At 36.1% G+C, this 18,421-nt stretch overlaps 1 protein-coding gene across 2 annotated transcripts; it reads left to right on the top strand.

Moving 5' to 3' along the window:
• Positions 1–1,722: 1,722 nt before the first annotated feature.
• On the top strand, positions 1,723–13,428 carry LOC121431949 (peroxiredoxin-like 2A). Of its 2 annotated transcripts, none has more exons than XM_041629743.1 (5): positions 1,723–1,830; positions 9,110–9,383; positions 10,906–11,040; positions 11,779–11,872; positions 13,209–13,428. In XM_041629743.1, the coding sequence occupies exons 2-5, from the start codon at positions 9,117–9,119 to the stop codon at positions 13,373–13,375; spliced, it is 663 nt and encodes a 220-aa protein (XP_041485677.1). In that variant the 5' UTR covers positions 1,723–1,830; positions 9,110–9,116; the 3' UTR covers positions 13,376–13,428. The 2 variants fall into 2 exon arrangements, with proteins under 2 accessions (XP_041485677.1, XP_041485676.1); XM_041629742.1 differs by having other exon boundaries at positions 11,779–11,893.
• Positions 13,429–18,421: the final 4,993 nt, after the last annotated feature.

The following is an 18,421-nucleotide window of genomic DNA, read 5'->3' as shown; positions in this document are numbered from 1 at the left end:
AATCTAGAGGATAGCGGATCGGAGGTGTAACCATATAGCTCTATGGTGTAACGGTGTAAAGGCGTAAACTAAGGCTTAATTGTGGCAAAAATAGCAATTCTGACTGGCTGCCATTATAACGCCAAGGAAATAAGAAAAAGTAGAAGCAAAAAAATCACATCATACATGAGCTAAACATACTCTAAGATAAAGACATCCTCAAATAAAATTTAAATAGGGAGAAGAGGGAGAGACAAAAGTAACATATAAATAACCGCATAAGAACCCCCCCAAAAAAAAAGAGAGAGAGGGAGAGAGAAAAGAAAATTGAAAGAAAAGAAACAACAAACAGTGAAAATACAATGAAACTTTTATTTTTTTAAAGAAAGGGTTCGTAATCATAGATAAGAAAAAAAAAGAAAAGGGGGAAAACTATGGAAGCTTAAAAGTGCCACCGAGATGTTGAGATAATTATCTTGGGAAGTCGACATCTTGATAGCAAAAGATAAGATGACGAGATCCCAGATCTCATCATGTCGACATCTTTAAGAAGAGATGATGAGATGACAAGATCCTGGATCTCATCATGTTGACATCTTGTAGAAGAGATATGAGATGACAAGATCCCGGATCTCATCATGTTGACATCTTGTAGAAGAGATGATGAGATGACAAGATCCCGGATCTCATCATGTTGACATCTTGTAGAAGAGATGATGAGATGACAAGATCCCGGATCTCATCATGTTGACATCTTGTAGAAGAGATGATTAGATGACATGATCATGGATCGAAGATCTTAATCATGACCATTTCTTCTAAAAGATGTCGACATGACGAGATCCGAGATCTTGTCATCTCATCATCTCTACTAAAAGATGTCGACATGACGAGATCGGAGATCTTGTCATCTCATCATCTCTACTAAAAGATGACGACATGACGAGATCCCGGGATCTTGTCATCTCAACATCTCTTCTAAAAGATGTCAACATGATGAGATCCGGGATCTTGTCATCTCATCATCTCTTCCAGAAGATGTTGACATGATGAGATCCAGGATCTTGTCATCTCATCATCTCTTCTTAAAGATGTTGACATGATGAGATCCGGAATCTTGTCATCTCATCATCCGATTCTAAAAGATGTCGACATGATGAGTTCCAGGATCTCGTCATCTGATCTTTTGCTATCAAGATATCGACTTCCCAAGATAATTATCTCAACATCTCGGTGGCACTTTTAAGCTTCCATAGAAAACAGATGATAGAAAAAAATTAATAAAATGACTGTGCATGTCAAATGTGTTTTCACTTATAGTGAATATAGGCCTATATATCAGGAAATGTCTGATTTTATCCAGGAAAGGATAAGGGAAGTGGCTTATTTCAGGGAATTCTTTAGGAAAGTAATAGCTAATTACCAAATGAAAATCAACATCATTGTTTCGCTGTTTCAGTTAAACATATTAATATCATCTGCTTTAAGGCTTTAATTAACATTCTCTCACGATTTTACACCATATACCGTAGATTTTTTTTACTTAATCCTTTTTTGTGCCATTACGCTTTGATAAGAAAATAGTGCCAAACTTAATGAACTTTGATAAGTTTTTGCAGTTGTGGGATTTTTTTTATTAAAAAAAAACAATTAAAAGCCAGACATTTCTACTTTGATCGATGAACAGGCTTCGTCCTACAACATCGTTGGAGTAAACTAAACTAAACTAAACTATTGCCATAAGTTAGGCTTCTCATACATCCAATTGTGGTGGGAGAGCTTTCGCAGTGTATGGTTGAAAATTCTTTGAAAAAAAAACAATAAGTACAACTGCGAGGGGAACTCTGAAAGGTAAGCCAATGTTCATCATTTTTCGGATCAGAATTTCTACTCTGGATTTTATGAGTTTCGCGGGACTGCTCAAACTTAAAGTTACAGTGCGACCATCTGCATCAAAGTTGAAAGAAAGTTGCAGACTCAAGCTTCCATCCCGAGTGAAGGCAGTCGGCTCGAGCATGCAGGCTAGGCCAGCAGAGTCGGGCAAATCTCAATCGCTGTTCCGTTACTCGCTTCAGGCATGTGCGTGGCGTCTCTGCGTTGAGGAGTATGGAAAGCCAAGTTCAACAAATCATTTGTTTACGTACCGTACGCTGCCCAATCGTCGCTCAGTTTACGTATTTTCCTTTTCGTTTCATTCAATTAGCTACGATACCCTTACTTATATATGTCATCTGAAAGAAAAAATACTGGAAAATCGTTTCATATGATAATAATTATATGTCTTCCAAGCACCGCTGTGTAATTCGCCGTTCTTGTCACCCCTTGCGCCTGCCCCATTGCCGCTCACCACTGCCCTAACCCCGCTCACTTAGCGCGCGCATTCATACATGTATATAAGGCCTGACTTATTCTTTTTTCTACCTTTTTTACTTGCACTTCTGAGTGAAAAAGTGTGTAAATTTGTTGTGATTGAATATATTGTTGACAAGTTTTATAGTACAATACACTATATAAAATGTTCCTTTCACCAAGTGCAATTATTTTTAGGGTTTTTGTTGCTTTTGTTACTGATCTACGCCTATATCATTTTTTTTTATCCTTCAAACTATATTCCGTATTTTTTTTATAAAATATATTTAAAAAAAACCTTTCCCGACAATTTTTTCACCGATTACAAATTGTCTAATTATATGAATATGATTCTAACCGTCATGAATTTTATGAGTGTATAATTATTATCTATCTATTTATTTCGGAAATGAAAAGTATATGAAATTCAGTGGAACATAATTGTAGGCTATATATCAGAGTATAGATTGAGCACCCACTGGACTGACAGGATCAAATAAATTATTGTAGTCAATAAAGACCATTTGACCCTGTCCAGTTCTTACATGAAATCGGAAGCGGATAAAAAGAGTCAGCATAAACAAAGAGCTTTAAAGAACAATATATATAATAGAATATAGTCAAGTTAACTTAACTTAAAATATCATTATTGATAATTTACATCTTATAAATCAAACGCTATAAAGCTCTTTTAGCACATTCACCATTCAAAGAAATCAACTTGAGTCCCCCTGGCATTTCGTCCCTTCCGTTCATTGCCCCCTGATGCTATTAACCATTGATTTCCATTATTATATTTTACTATTAGAAATAATTATTATTTGCATTCTCCTTCAGGTTCTAATTCCACTTTGTTGCTTTTACACTGTCTATTGACTCATTATTTACAAGTATGTATTCGTGTATCCCCCTTTTTTGTTTACTTTTCGTTTACTCTTTTTTTTATAATTATTTCCCTACTTTTTCTTGTGATATTGATATTTTATGGGACTCTCACTGCATATTCTCAATTTGGAGTCTTCAACCAACAAGCTTTGCTTTTACGTTTATCTCCCTCATATCCACAACTCTTATTTTCTTTCTTTGTCATTATTTTAGAACCAATTACAAGAATACATTTAGTACTTTTTTATATTGTATTATATTTTTACGATATTTTGCTTATCTATGAAAACTTTTATTGTATAATATTATTGTTTGAATTGAATTGTTGATTTTTTTTGAAAGTGTGAAATGTTTATGTGAATAAACCTTTAACACTTAAGTCCGATAATAAATATATATGGGGGGGATTTCCCTAATACTGACTTTCATTTAAAAAAGCTCATCTGGAAAAACAACAATAAATATTAATCAACTCGCTGGTTTAAGTTCACATTCGAACTCCCGGCCGTCAATGTAGATAATCGGAGAGAGAAAAAGACACTCTCGAAAATTCGATTTGTTCAAAATATATTGGTCAATTTCAATAAAAAAAAGGAAATCTCCGGAAATATGACAAAGTTTCATCTATTCAAATCAATCAGGAAACTACTGACCGAGTTGGCTTCTATATATAGGCCTATTAGCGGGAAACTTTATCTTACATTCATTTAAATTCTTATTTTATTTATATGAATCAAATAGGCCTACAGATAATGGGCATATAACATGAAATATACGTATCATTAGGCTCATAAGCTATCACAAAGGCCGAACTTCTATTTGATGTCACCTGTATCAAATCCTTGTTTAATTCCAATTAAATTATCCCTAAATTTCATACTCAGAGTAAGTAATCATAATCATCAAAATATGAATAGGCCACATAAAAACAGCATAACGATCGATAATATAGCCTTTTAGACTTGCAGGGGCCGCGGAACCAGGGAGGGGCTTCAGCCCGAACAAAACAAATTAACAAAACTATCCCTAATGTCTCTAAGTTGTTTGTACGTCGGTATGCAGTCTTTAATAAGAGTTGAAATTGATATACATCGAAGTCTCATTTTTTTAGCATTGATGACCCTACGATTCGTTATAGAGCAAGAGAATTTTTGTAAAACCTTTTCCAAAACACTTTGGGCCCGGGCAATGATTACAATATACCTCTGGTGAACAGTTGAAATAATTGACAAATTCTTTTGATTATCATTCAACATTTCTGTAAACGTCAGCTTATCTGCCTGGCCCATGATAAATCGTTGACGACCGAGGGGCTTTTATTTGCCGTCACCCTCAGCTAAAGGAAAAGCGGAAGAGAGAGGGGGAGAAAAAAATTGAAGGAGAAGTGAGAGAGGAAAATGTAAGAGTATAAAGAAGACAAAATGGCCGCGTGGCAAAAAGACAACAACGGAAGGGATATCAATCGAGGCCGGAATAGGAAAATAATAAAATGAAAAAAAAAATAATAGGAAGGAAAATAAAAGGAAGAAGACAAGACGAAAATGAAAGTTGGGGGACCGACAAATACATTTCATTTAGAACAAAATAACTATTCAACTCGCGCTTCGCGCCCGCATTGCCCGCGCGTTTGTTTCATTATTCATGTCTTGTTTTCAAGTCATTCTCGGTTTGGAAGTTAAAACATCATTACAAAAGTGCTAAAATGTCTCGTTTTTTCTCTGAATATAATACTCTCGTTGTGAATTTTGTTCATGACTGAATTTATATGAAACTCGATCTTTTTTTTAAGACTTACTTTATTATTCACGTATATGCAGTTATAATCTGCCCTAGCTAGGCCTATACTGAATTATGACCTGAAATAAATTCAGACATTCCTACATTCATCTCATAATAGATTCACGAGTTGAATTAGTAGAGTAATCAGGTGTTACCATGGCAACTTACCATTACCATGCATTCAAATGAACTTATCCATGCAGAACACTCTGTTGTGTTCGAAATTTAATTTAAATGAGTTGGTCGAATGTAGATTTTGGCATTTTCCACCATTCATCTTTTCCCACTATGACAATTCAATAAATGCCCCTAACGTATAGGGCCAAAGTTCATTGACCTTAAATTACCTTTGACCGTGGCATGACCGGAACTCGATCGATCACTATAGGATTTTCACTGACTCCCTTATTTCTAAGTTTCATGATAGCTATAGAAATCAATAGGCCTACTACAAACTTATGAATTTGAAAACCTTATCCTGTTTTGAGATTTCAATGTTTACGACGCCGCCCTCGCGTCGACGTCGGAAAAAGCGGCGCCCTGTCTCTGCAGACATTAAGACAATTGTATATTTCTGCGAGAAAGATAAGACGTTACCATGGCAATGGATCTTTTGCAACTAACACTGTGATGACTTGATAGGCATGTATCTAGAAATTTATTTTGGAAGGCTAAGAATGATGATTGGACCATTTAAATCTTGACAGGGAATATACCATATAGGCTCAATATGTTATTTTTTAAACATATTAATCCGTTGCCATGGCAATTAACGGCGGAAGGAGGCATGTATAAAACTGGCAACAAGCGGATTGGTTCAGCACCCTCAAAATAAAGGAAATGACACAAAAATATCAGATTCTAAAGAAATTTCTACTTGAAAAATATGACGATTCCGTTTATATAGGCCCTATACTCTAATCATGATTATCATATACAATCAGGGTGAGCGGAGTTAGGGCAGGCTTATATCTCAAGGTATGCCCTCGCTAATTCATTCACACAGCAAATATTCATTCCTTAGAATTTGTCATGTTGACATATCTAGGACCTCTCTCACCTGCGACTCACACATTCTCATTCATCATATAAAAATATAAAAATTTTCACGTGTTTTTAGGAGTTTTAAAGTGATTGAAAAAAAACTTAATCTGGTGCAGTTTCGGTGCAATTGATCGAAGTTCAAACAGTTATCGGGTTACTTTACACTTTAACGCAGTATTTCACGATGATTTATGAAGGGATTAATTTTATTTTTCCACACCTTGTTTTTTCATGTAATGGTCTCCTCTTGGGTGCTTAATTATGCGAGTATACAAAACAATAAGGAATTTGGGACGAATTTAAAATGATAATCAAAATAAGCAGCGTGCGCATCGCGCTTGTGAGGGTGAGCGAGAATTGGGCAGCGTACGGTACTTACTTCCAGGATACTGCCCAACTCCCCTAAAAGGGGTCAAACGGGCAGGGTTAGGGTGCGCTGATGGTCGTTACGCGGAGGTGAGAGGCGATGCTTAGTATTAATTTTGGTTTAGGTACTTCTGGATTGTTACTTTGAATTTGTCTTTGTCGAGAATTGATTTGATTGAGTTTGGCAAGTTGTTCCAGTCAACAACAGAACGTGGTATAAAAGAAAACTTATAGCAGTTTTTGTTAGTTGCAATCGGAATAAAGCTATTTGTGGTTGAGGTATTACGCAGGTTCCTTTGGGCCGGGCGCAGGGTGGATCGCAGCGGCACGGCGAGCTGGCCCGACAATGCCTGCTGGAAGATTGACATTCGGTTTGCTTTCCGTCTCTGTTGGAGAGACTCTATTTTGAGTGTCTTCTTCATATCAGTTACACTACATTTTCTTTCATACTTTCCGGTGATAAAACGAACTGCCCTATTCTGGATTTGCTCTAATTTATTGATGAGTGTTTGAGTATGCGGATCCCATACTGATGAACAATAGTCAAGTATTGGTCTGACCATTGTCTTGTACGACATTTCCTTGACATGTGATGGACAAGAATGCAAGTTCCTTCTCAGGAAACCAAGTATTCTGTTTGCCTTGGAGCATGTTTATCATGTGTACAATTTCACATGTATTCAAATTATAGGAATTTTCAATTTGTAAGTATGTCTGCAGGCAAAGTCAAATATCAGGGTGGCTAGGGTCATCGATATGGATACTATTACTGGATTACTGATCATTCCATGTGCAGCATGCAATCATTGAGTTTGACAGCATTTGCATTGAAGAGTTTAATTAAACTTGAATTATGCGTTTGCCCACTTGAATTAATCTACATTATTTCAATGTGTACATGATTAGCGATGAAGATGAATATTATGGTGAAGGAGAAGCCTGGAATGCTGGGAAAGAGTTCCATATGCACCCCCCATAGAAATAACAAAAGATTGTTGAGACTTCCGGTTTGTTCATTTCAGTTTTTTTCCATCATTTTTTTACTCTTGCTTACCTTTTTGGGGACTCGATTTATCTGCAATCAAGACCTTTCCTGCTATGCTAGCGAGAAGCGCAGATACCGGAAGGGGTATTTTAACGATTATCATGTGTGTGTGTGTTTGAGTTTTGTCAGACGTGTATCAATCAGATATGATTATTTACGTCTGGGACCGACCTTTAACGTCACCATCCGAAAGACGTGATCAGGGCTCGAACTTCGAACCTCTGCATCAATTTGTAACTTTCCCCACAGCTTGGATTACAGGCGCATGCCACAACACCCAGTTATCAGCTGATAGTTCGACTAGTCTTGACTCACAGACCCTTTACTGACTAAATAAACCGATGTCTATGGACAATTACACGCATTCGAGCCTGCTCGAAATTTGACGGAATAAAGCCATATTTTGGTATACATGTATTTCCACTCCCCCACGATATACATGTATGTTCTATATTATGGTTACTAGGTTAGTTATATTATTCTGAACCTTCTCCATGTTTTATTTTCAATGTTAGTGGGGGTTGCATATGGAACTCTTACCGAATGCTGGGTGAGGAGGAGAGAAAAATTGAAGTGATGAGAAACAAGGGGGAGGAGGAGGAAGAGTGGAGGGGTGATGCAGATGAATGCAAAGAGGAGGAAAATAATGGGGTTAAGAAGGAGGGAAGGACAGAAAGAATAAAGATAGAGGAGAAAAGGGATTGAGGGGAGTGTGATAAATCTGATAAGGATGAATGGGTAGTAAGTAGTGATAAGTGAAAGAAAAGGAGGAGGAAAAGTAGACAAAAGCAGGAACATAAATTTTGTTTCTCAATTAAATAAATTGAATTGAGTTTAAGACAAGAAATTGCACTTAACCATTGAATATTATATTTTTTTAAACCACCACTCACCATTCTAATGCAAGATTTAAGGGGTTTTATAAAAAAAATGTGGCTCCATGAGTACATCCAGTGTTTGAAATGTTATGAGGGTGTCCGGAGTTTATTTCCTTCTTAATTTGGTCAATTAGTTTGTGACTTTGAAATGTTATGAGGTTGTCCAGCATCTCTTTCTTTCTGAAATTGGTTGATCAGTTTCTGCCTTTACAATGCTATGAGGAAGTCCAGCCTTTATTAGGTGGCCTGTGTTTGACAGATCACCTCTTAATTTCGTCAGAATTTTCTTTGTTTATTTTTGGCACCTATGTTTGTCGCCAACTTTTCTTCGAATCGGCTGTATCAATTTTGCTGAATTTTTCATCATTTATAAAGTCTATCATAGAGAAGCCCTATGCTTTTAAAGGTCATCTGGTCATGATGACGTCATCTACCCGCCATTTTGTAAAATTCTTAATTTGGTCATATATCGGATAATCAATGTCTATCTGACTGTCTATTTATCTTTCAATCTTATATCTACTCATTTGTTAGAATAATTATGTATGTTTATTGACTAGTATTTATCTTTCTACGACAGACCACCTAATTTGTCCGCATGACGAATTAAAATCTAGTTTCCTTCTGAATTTTTTTGTTCAGTTTGTGATTTTGCAATTTTATGAAGAAGTCTTATAAACTTGTTACTGAAATCCAATGATAACCAATTATTGCACATTGTACAGCAGTAGGCCTACATATTTGTGTGCTCTTTTGACAATCTTCTTGTTTCTTTAATCTCAAGACTTGGCATGGCGCTGCTTTGGGGAGCAGCTGCAGCAGCGGTAGGAGGGCTGATCGTTGCCAATATGGACTTCTGGTTGCCCAAGGGTGGGGCAGCAACTACCGAGGCTTACCTTGCAGGAGCCACCTTGCAGCTCCTGGGGGAGACGAAGCTCCAGTCCAAGATCAGCATGATGGATGAGGCTCTTAGAACATTCAAGGCAAAGGATCTCTGGAAGGAGACGGGGGCAGTGGTTCTGGCTGTTCGAAGGCCTGGATGATCTTTGTGCAGAGAGGTAAATAGGACACAAACCTTGGTACCAACCCTCTCTTTGAAAAATTTCTTAAGACCTACAAGACAAAAGAGGCAAATAAAAGTAAAGAAATTTGCTGGGTTTGAGTCAAATACCTAGCTGAAAGGCAAGTCCAAAACCGTTTTGCACTTGAGAATTTCAATACTGATCAATAGACGAACTCATTTTTTGTACAAACAACGGTGGGCTGGAACCATCTTCCAGCCACCAGAGCAACTTCACAGACAGTCGCAACCTTCAAGGCAGCAGTTGAAGACCACCTCCAGTACTGCTAATCTCCATAAGCCCTCTCTCTCACCCGGTGTGCTATACCAAAACAGTCCTGCACTGTACACATCCAGATCCGGATGAAGTACTTAAAATTAATGTTTCCTCTATTCTGGGGAACGTTGCGTTGGCTGCTGTTGGTAACCTAGAACTAAATCCCCATTTATTATTGCCTGTTTGATATTTGTTTCAATAAACCATACCAATTCAATTCAATTTCAATTATATATTTATTCATTCATGTTTTATTTATAACAAATGATAAAACAAGGTGGAGGGTAGTTCGGTTCGGTTATAAAACTGCTTTTCAACGAAGCCCTCCCCTTTACAAACATAAAATAGAACGTAAACATAATATTTTATATGAATACAAATGAAAATTAACATAAAAAGTTATAATCTATAAAATAAACAAAAAAAGAAAACAAAAATAAACAAAAAGGAAGGAATACTAGAAGATACTTTGTTGAAATAAATGTTTGGCCAATTGGTAACCTCTTTAAAAGAATTTATAGAATTGGTGGATGAATTATTAATGATAAAATATCAACATTTGTTGTTGTTGAGGTCTGTATACAGCCAGTTATCCAAGAAGAAATGAGTGTGTAGTATCTAGAGTAATCTATCCTTCCATAGCAATTTTTCTTTAGACACCTACCCCTCCTTCCCTCCACATTGACACCTTTTTATTTTCTTTAATGTCAAGGCCTATATGCTGCTTTTAATAAATTCGATACTTTCCCTCCGATATTCATAAATCAAATTTATAATACTTTTGTATTTTGTATGCTGTGAGTGAATTTTATATACATGTATGAGTTTAATGGTGTAAAAAAAAATTATTAGGTTCCAGGAAAAATTGATAAAAATGCACCTCTTCTTCCTAAAACTAGTGCTTGATGTCTGAGGCATACTAGGGGCCCTTCTCACAAAGAGTTGTGATTGATCCGATCAATCACAATTGTGGACGGCCAGCAAAGTCAACATATGAAATGCATGTTAAAAAAATTTCTAGATATGAAAGTATATCCATGAAGTCATTGATTTCTTAACATTAAGGTGTGTTGTCCTTTGTTTACAAAGGACATTTTTCAAGTTTCCTGTAGAAAAAAATTTGACACTGATGGATTTCCATAGAGTTATGATTGATTGGATCAATGGTAACTCTTTGTAAGACGGGGCCCAGGTCTTTGGCAATCACATTGAATTTTTTACTTTCTTTGTCTTTGTAATCTAGGAAGCTCAAGAGCTGTCCTCTCTGAAGCCAGAGCTGGATGCCCGAGGTGTCCCACTCTACGCCGTCCTCCTGGAACCAGGCGGCTTCAAAGATTTCTTGCCCTTCTTTTCTGGAGAAGTCTTCCTTGATAAAGAGGTGAGTAAGGAATTGGGGAGTAATTCATTGGAGAAGAAAATTTGAACAATTGTAATTTCATATAGTATGAATATTGATATAAAAATTATGGAGGTAACACATTGAGCTTGCTCATTAGATATGATTAATGTGTAGAATTGTTTCTGAGAATAAAATCTATCTTAAAAATTGTCAAAAATACTTTAACATTATAAATTTTGTATCCAATTTCGTTTGACGTTTCCTTGTTTGGGGTTTGTTCAGTTTCGCTTTGTGTAAAAAATCAAAAATTTCACTTTAAAGGGGAATGAAACCTTTGGAACAAAGAGGCTTGTGTAGAAACAGAAAAATCAAAGAATAAGAATAAAGAAAGTTTGAGAAAAATCGGACAAATAGTGAGAAAGTTATGAGCATTTGAATATTGCAATCACTAAGCAAACATATCTTTGTCGCATTGCCAATTTGCTATCTCCATAGCATTAGTGATCGCAATATTCAAATGCTCATAACTTTCTTATTATTTGTCCGATTTTTCTCAAACTTTTGTTGATCTGTTTCTTTGATTTTTCTGTTTTCACACAAGCTATCTTGTTCCAGTGGTTTCATTCTTTAAAGTTTTAAATATTGTCTCAGAGTAGATCAGAGTTAAATTTGTGCTCAAGTATATTTGATTGTTTGTTGAGGGGGTAGTTTTTTTTTAAACTGCCTCTTAATATTGATCCTCCTCATTTCTTCTTTGATTTTTATTCTGCTGATTAGCTGAGATTCTATGGAGAGGAAAAACGAAACATGAGTATTTTCGGTCTCCTTCGTATCTCAAATATACTCAAAGCCAGGGAGAACAAAAAGCAAGGTATTCCAATGGATTATAAGGGTAAGTCTCAATATTTTCCTTCTTTGAATTTCCACTTGGTCTACCAGCAGGGACGGATCCAGGATTTTCCAAAAAGGGAGGGGGGGACATCCTGAGAAAAAAAGGTCCTCGCTGTATTGAAAATATATGCTATAACTTTCAAAAGGGGGGGGGGCACAATGGTGTAAGAAAGGCATATTACACTAAAATATTGACTATTGGTCTCAAAAAGGGGGAGGGGGAGATTTGGATGTCCCCCCCCCCCCCCGAATCCACCATAGCAATATTAGCCTGTGTGCCATCCACTGTTTGGCTTTAATGTCTAATGGGAATGGGTCTGTTGCAGAAAGACTACAATCATGAGCTGTAAAGCAGCAAGTTGTGGAGCACAGAGATTGCAGGGAATCCTGGGCCTAGTCTTACAAAAAGTTACAATTGATCCAATCGATCTCAAGTATATGGAAATCCATCAATGTCATAATTTTTTCTTTAGGAAATTGGCACAATGTCCCTTGAAAACAAAGAGAAGCATACTGGTTTGTCAAGAAAACAGTGACTATGAATATCAATATCTAGAAAATATTTTGTACAAACATGTATTTTAAATGTTGACGTTGCTGGCTTTCCATAGTTGTGGTTGATTGGATCAATCGTAATTCTTTGTAAGAGGGGGCCCTGAAATTCTTGTCAAGTATAGAGCTAAACCTAGTTTTAATTATCAGAATGCCCTGTTTGGTCCATATTCTGAAATCCAGTTTAACTTAAGATGATGGTTCAACTCATTACTAAAATTATTGAAATCCCCAAAATGTCAGAAATTTTATTTACTCTGTATGTTACTCATGTTTATTATTATGCTCTTTGATCATGCTTTATGGTGACAAAAATGATTTTCGTTGTCATTCATAGGCAATTATGAATGAATTTAACCCCACATATGTAGGAAAGTTGAACCTCTTCTTTTATAGATGATTGTCACGATTGGCTACTCATAGTTAAATGACAACTATAGACTATAGTTCAATTAGCTATCCATAGTTAAATGACAACTATAGAATATAGTTCAATTGGCTATCCATAGTTAAACCACAACTTTAGACTATAGTTCAATTGGCTATCCATAGTTACACCACAATTATAGACTAGAGTTCAACTGGCTATCCATAGTTAAACCACAACTTTAGACTAGAGCTCAAATAAAACCCTACTTAAGAATAGGGACCTTTGTATTTTAAGAAATAGAGACAGTTGTTGAACATTTCTGTCGGAGCAAGTGTGAGATCCCCATTTCTCACACTCCCTGTTTGTATTTGTATCTTCCATTTCTCTTGTTAAGGTCACGGCCTCACACTTGGGGGTGTCTTCGTGATAGGGCCCAGTGATCAGGGCGTTCTTTTGGAGTATCGAAATAAGGATTTTAGCGATCATGTCTCGAATGACGAGGTGCTTGAGGCAGTTAAGAAAATTGCTCCTTCTGCCGACAACGTGTCACCAAAGTTGTAATTCTTCCAAAATTATAATTCTTTGATATCTTATTAAGCATATGACAGGAGATACAGATATGTAATAAATGTATCAAATAAGTAATATTGTCAAATTTGGATCCAGTTTTGGAACTCCTTCTGTTGATTTATGAGGTATTATCAAGTCCATGTTTTTCTAAAAACTGCCTTTTTTACGTATCATTTAAATCTAAATCTACATTATGAATTTCCTCCCATTGCAATTGAGTGTGACATGCAGTCAAACTTACACTTGCCAATCACTCACAGGAGGTCATTTCATAAAGCTGTTTGTAAGTTATGCACGACTGGTGGTTTATTCTGGTGGATTAGGTGGGTGTTTTATAAAGCTGTTCGTAAGTTACGAATGACTTCATGTTAACCGGTGATCCTTTCTCACAAATTAAATCACCATCAATAAAAAACAATGTGCTTTAGCTTTATGAATTGGTCCCCTGGCTCTCTCGATTGTTTGTATTCCCATCAGCGTATGTTGAATCTGACCTTTGTCTATCAATATCTTTGTTGTTAGCAATCTTGTTATTGGAATTTCAGTATTTTTTTTCAAGGTAAATTTGATTCAGGCCAACACACTCCCATTATGTTAGACAGGGGTATCTCAAATACCTCAAGAAAGGATCAACAAGCTCTAATAAATTTGTAACTAAAGGCCCTGTCACATCGTTCCGTGCAAGCCTTGTGGGTGATTGCCCGCAACTCACCCGCAAAAATGTTCTGAACATGTTCAAAACTTTTCTGCGTACACATCAGACTTGGGTGCGATTCTGCATGTGAGTTGCGTGCGTGATACTGTCAATGCGGCCAACCTGCGGTTAGCAAAAACAGTTACCCGCAAGTTACACGCAAGGCTTGCACGGAACAATGTGACTGGCCTTAACGAATAGCTCTATGAAATGGCCCATGGTTTGCTTCTCATAACAGAATTGATTTGCAATCAATTGCAAGCTTATCTCTTGCAACACCACCTTGGTCCTTCTTACAAAATACCAAAATTATTCTACAATGACCCCTGGGCCCCGTAACACAAAAGTTGGTGATTGATCGTACGCACGATTTTCACAATTGATTGTACATTGTAGCCAGTGCAATCAATCATAAAAAAAAGGTTCTGTGATCATTGCTAAGGTTTGTGTAACAGGCCTCAGATCTCTGTAATACTAGAACGTTAGAGTTTTATTGAGTTTGAAATTCACTATAAACCAATTGAGATTACCAGGGTATTTTCTTCCTATTTAACCAATGATTTCCCAACCACATCTGTTTATAACATAAAAAAAGTATGACAATTATTTCTTTTCACAACAAATTGAATGCGTATCCTCTTTCTGTGATAATTTTGTGTATGATAAAACCAATGTTAAAACAAATGCATCAATGCTACAAATGAATAGAGGGCCAAGCCTCAATTTTGGACAGTCAGTGAATGAATGTATCATTGACCTCTATGTTAATTCCGTTTGCATTGTATTGTGAATTCATGCTGGTTTTGTTTTACAAATATGCTTCCTTGATCAGTTCTCTTTGCATTGTTGCATAATTTTTCATTAAAACAAATACTCTCAGAGAATGCTCTACTCATTGAAAAGTGAGATTATTTTTTTACTTGATGTTTTGATATTTGTATTCCATCACTTTGATCTTGCTGCAGGTACATGTTCCTGTCTGTACTCAAATCGATTTCTTTTTACACATCACCAATGATGACTTTATTTCAAATACCCCTTGAGGTGCTAATAAGGTCTGATGTAAAACGATGTGTAACAGTATTTCGATTGGGTTTTACCGAGAGAACATGTAGCTGTTTGCGATGTCATTAGTTGATCTTTATGATGGATATACTAGTGATATGCTAGGCTTGTGAAATTATGATTGATGAAGATTAATATATTGTTGAAGTACTGTGTAATAAAACCACTGAATTATGAAAAAAGTACTGTTGGTGTTTCTGAAGTAAAAGTCTGGAGTTGATTTTTGTTTTGATGGATGGAAAAGACTGGATGGTGTTTTTCTGCTTGAAAGATACATTTGATTCTGATGAATGGAAAAAAGTGGATGATTTATTTCTTAATATGAAAGCTGAAATGAATTTTGATGAATGGGAAAAATATTTATTTGAAAGCTGAAACTGATTTTGATGAATGGATTTTTTTTTCAATTTGAAAGCTAAATTGGATTCAGAAGTTACCTCAGCCAAATAATCAAATATATCCAAGGTGCTGTTTTCATTTTATAGAAGACTTCCACGCACACACAACAAACTTGATTCTTACTGAAATGGCGCCATCTAGAGGCAACTATTGTTTAAAGCTCTATACAGGAAATAGCCGGTAAACTACACTCTAAATTACAGGGATTTAAATTAAGTCCACATGGACTGTAGTTAGGGACCAATCGAATTCCGGATTTAGTTTGAATCCATAAGATTCATTTTTCAATCTCGAAAGTTTTAAATTTAAATCATTTTAGATTTAAATTTAAGTCTTTAGGACTAAAACTAAATCCAGAAATTGACTGGTCCCTAACTACAGTCCAGCTGGACTTATTTTAAATCCCTGTAATTTAGAGTGTATGATATCAAAATCATTGTCCATGATGATGGAGTTTATGATTCCGTTATTAAATGGATAAACGTCACATCATAGCCCAAGGAAGATTTACTTGGGGGTGCTATCTGTGCAATGCTGTGTTATTTACCATAGGCAGCACCCCTGGAAATGTGGTAAGGGTATGTATAAGGCCCCCATTCCACGGAACGGAGACCACTGAAAGACTGACTTAAAATTGGTGAGGTCTTACAGCGGTCTTCAAGATCACTCATATTTGTCATCTCTGTAGGATAGCTCAGAAAGACCCCTCAAAGAACCCTGAAAGACGGATATTTTTTGTCTAATACTGGTCTTAGAATAGTCCTATAGAGATCTTTCAATGGTCTTTCAGAGATCTTTTATGCAAAAAGTGATCTTTCAGAATTCTTTCCATGGACTTTGCCTGGTCTTTCAATGATCTTTCAATGATCTCTTATGAGTCTTACAGTGATCTTCGCAAAAATTTTGAGAGACTGCCGAAAGATCATTGAAAGACTATTAAGACCTTTGAAAGTTCATCGAAAGACCATCATACTGTTTTGAACCGTTTCAAAAGGTTTTGGAGCCCATGAAGGCCACTGAAAGATTGGTCAGGACTTGTGTTAGACCTCAAAGACCCTTGTAGGTTCATTGAGAGACCTCTGAAAGATCAACCAGAATCAATGGTCTTTCAAAGATCTTTCAGTGGTCTTGTTCTCTGTAGAATGGGGGGTTTAAATAACAGAAATGTTACCAAAATCACCTTCATTTTGAAGCGAAACCTTTTTTTTTGCTTGTCAAATTCAAACCAGCACCCCCTGTTAAAGAAATATTCCAAAGGCCCTGTATTATCAAGAAATTCCTTCCAGTTTGATTATACTTTGATTTTCACACATTATTTTTAACATTTTAATGAATTACAGAGAGTCTTGTGTTGAAACACTTTTCTATTATCAAGATGATAAAGGATTTTAGGAGAGGAGAAAAAGAGCCAAAGAATTGGGTCTTTTTGCCATGCATCCACTCATCATTTACCGATTTGGATTTCTTACACCAACCCAACGATATCCAATATGATAGATTGGAATACTAATAATTTCTTCATATACATTTCAATGTCATCGCCATCGTTATTAATAATAGTAAAAAAATACCCGAACGAAAGAATGAATTTTGTTGAAAACAGAAAATTTTGAAATCAGTTAAAAAAATATAATTCTGTATATGGTCCGCGGTCGCGTGCCAACTGATGCGTATCAACATGTTAATGGTCATTTGGATGGAAATACGTTTTTTTTTATTCTGTCGGAAAAGCTAGATTTTCTCATTTTTCTGCAAGGAATTATCAGTTAGAGCAGTAGATAACTGACACTCGATCCAACCACAGTGCTTTCTATCTCACCCCCTTATACTCCATCCTTTCGCCTCACCCTCTTCCCATAATGCTAATTAATATCTGTATAGTTAATTCTCTCAAATACATTGTTTCGTTTATACATCAGGTATTATCCTATTTAATGATGACCATCTTCTTCCTTTCTATCACTTTTTTTCCTTCTCCCACCTTTCTTTGGGCACTTCAATTTGTCTATGCCACAGATACACACACATCCACCCCTCACTCCACCCTCACACATATACACACGCGCCTAAATACATCCACACTTTTTACAAATTGGAATTAACAAAATATTAGTAGTGTTTCATTCCAACAATATCCACGCACCCGACACCAACACCCACATACACGCACCCTCATCCTTCACCCACACACACACACACACACGCACACAAGCCTGTAACTACCGTGTGATTAAAAAAAAAACACTTGTCAACTCACAACTCCCAAATTTAACAAAATGATATGTCATGAACGCGTGATTACTATAATATGGCCTGAATGAGTATCTTCTGCTTAATAATTTGATAATACCATATGCATGGGGTATTTCTTCACGCTTGGATAATCACTAGGTATTCTTTGCAGTGATGTAAATTTTGATTTGTTCCAAAGTAAAGCATGACAGCAATGAATGAACCTAAGATGCCAATGATGTCATACTCCTGGTTGATAAACATATTTGCAAATCCCTTTCAATGAAATTAACTTGAGGATTGATACTAAAAAGTGTTTATTAAAATATTATAATGCAAATTACTGAAAAAAGGGTGCTTTGAAATGGATTTTAATGCAACCCTTGTAGGATAATGACATCATTGACATCTGGATTCATTCATTGCAGTCATACCTTACTTTGGCGCAATTCAAAATTTACATCAAGGCAAAGAATACCTCCTGATCATATAAGCGTAAACACATACCACATAAATATGGTATCAAATTATTTGGGAGAACCTTCTCTTTCCAGTCATTTATAATAATTATGCGTTCTTATCATTATTTTTCATTGAATTGGAAATTTGTGAGGTGTCAGGATTTTTTTTTTTACTCACACAGTATA

Source organism: Lytechinus variegatus, chromosome 18 (assembly GCF_018143015.1).
Source record: "Lytechinus variegatus isolate NC3 chromosome 18, Lvar_3.0, whole genome shotgun sequence".
NCBI classification, from domain to species: domain Eukaryota; kingdom Metazoa; phylum Echinodermata; class Echinoidea; order Temnopleuroida; family Toxopneustidae; genus Lytechinus; species Lytechinus variegatus.
The sequence above is the reverse complement of the archived record's forward strand: the minus strand, read 5'-3'. Positions and strand labels throughout refer to the sequence as shown.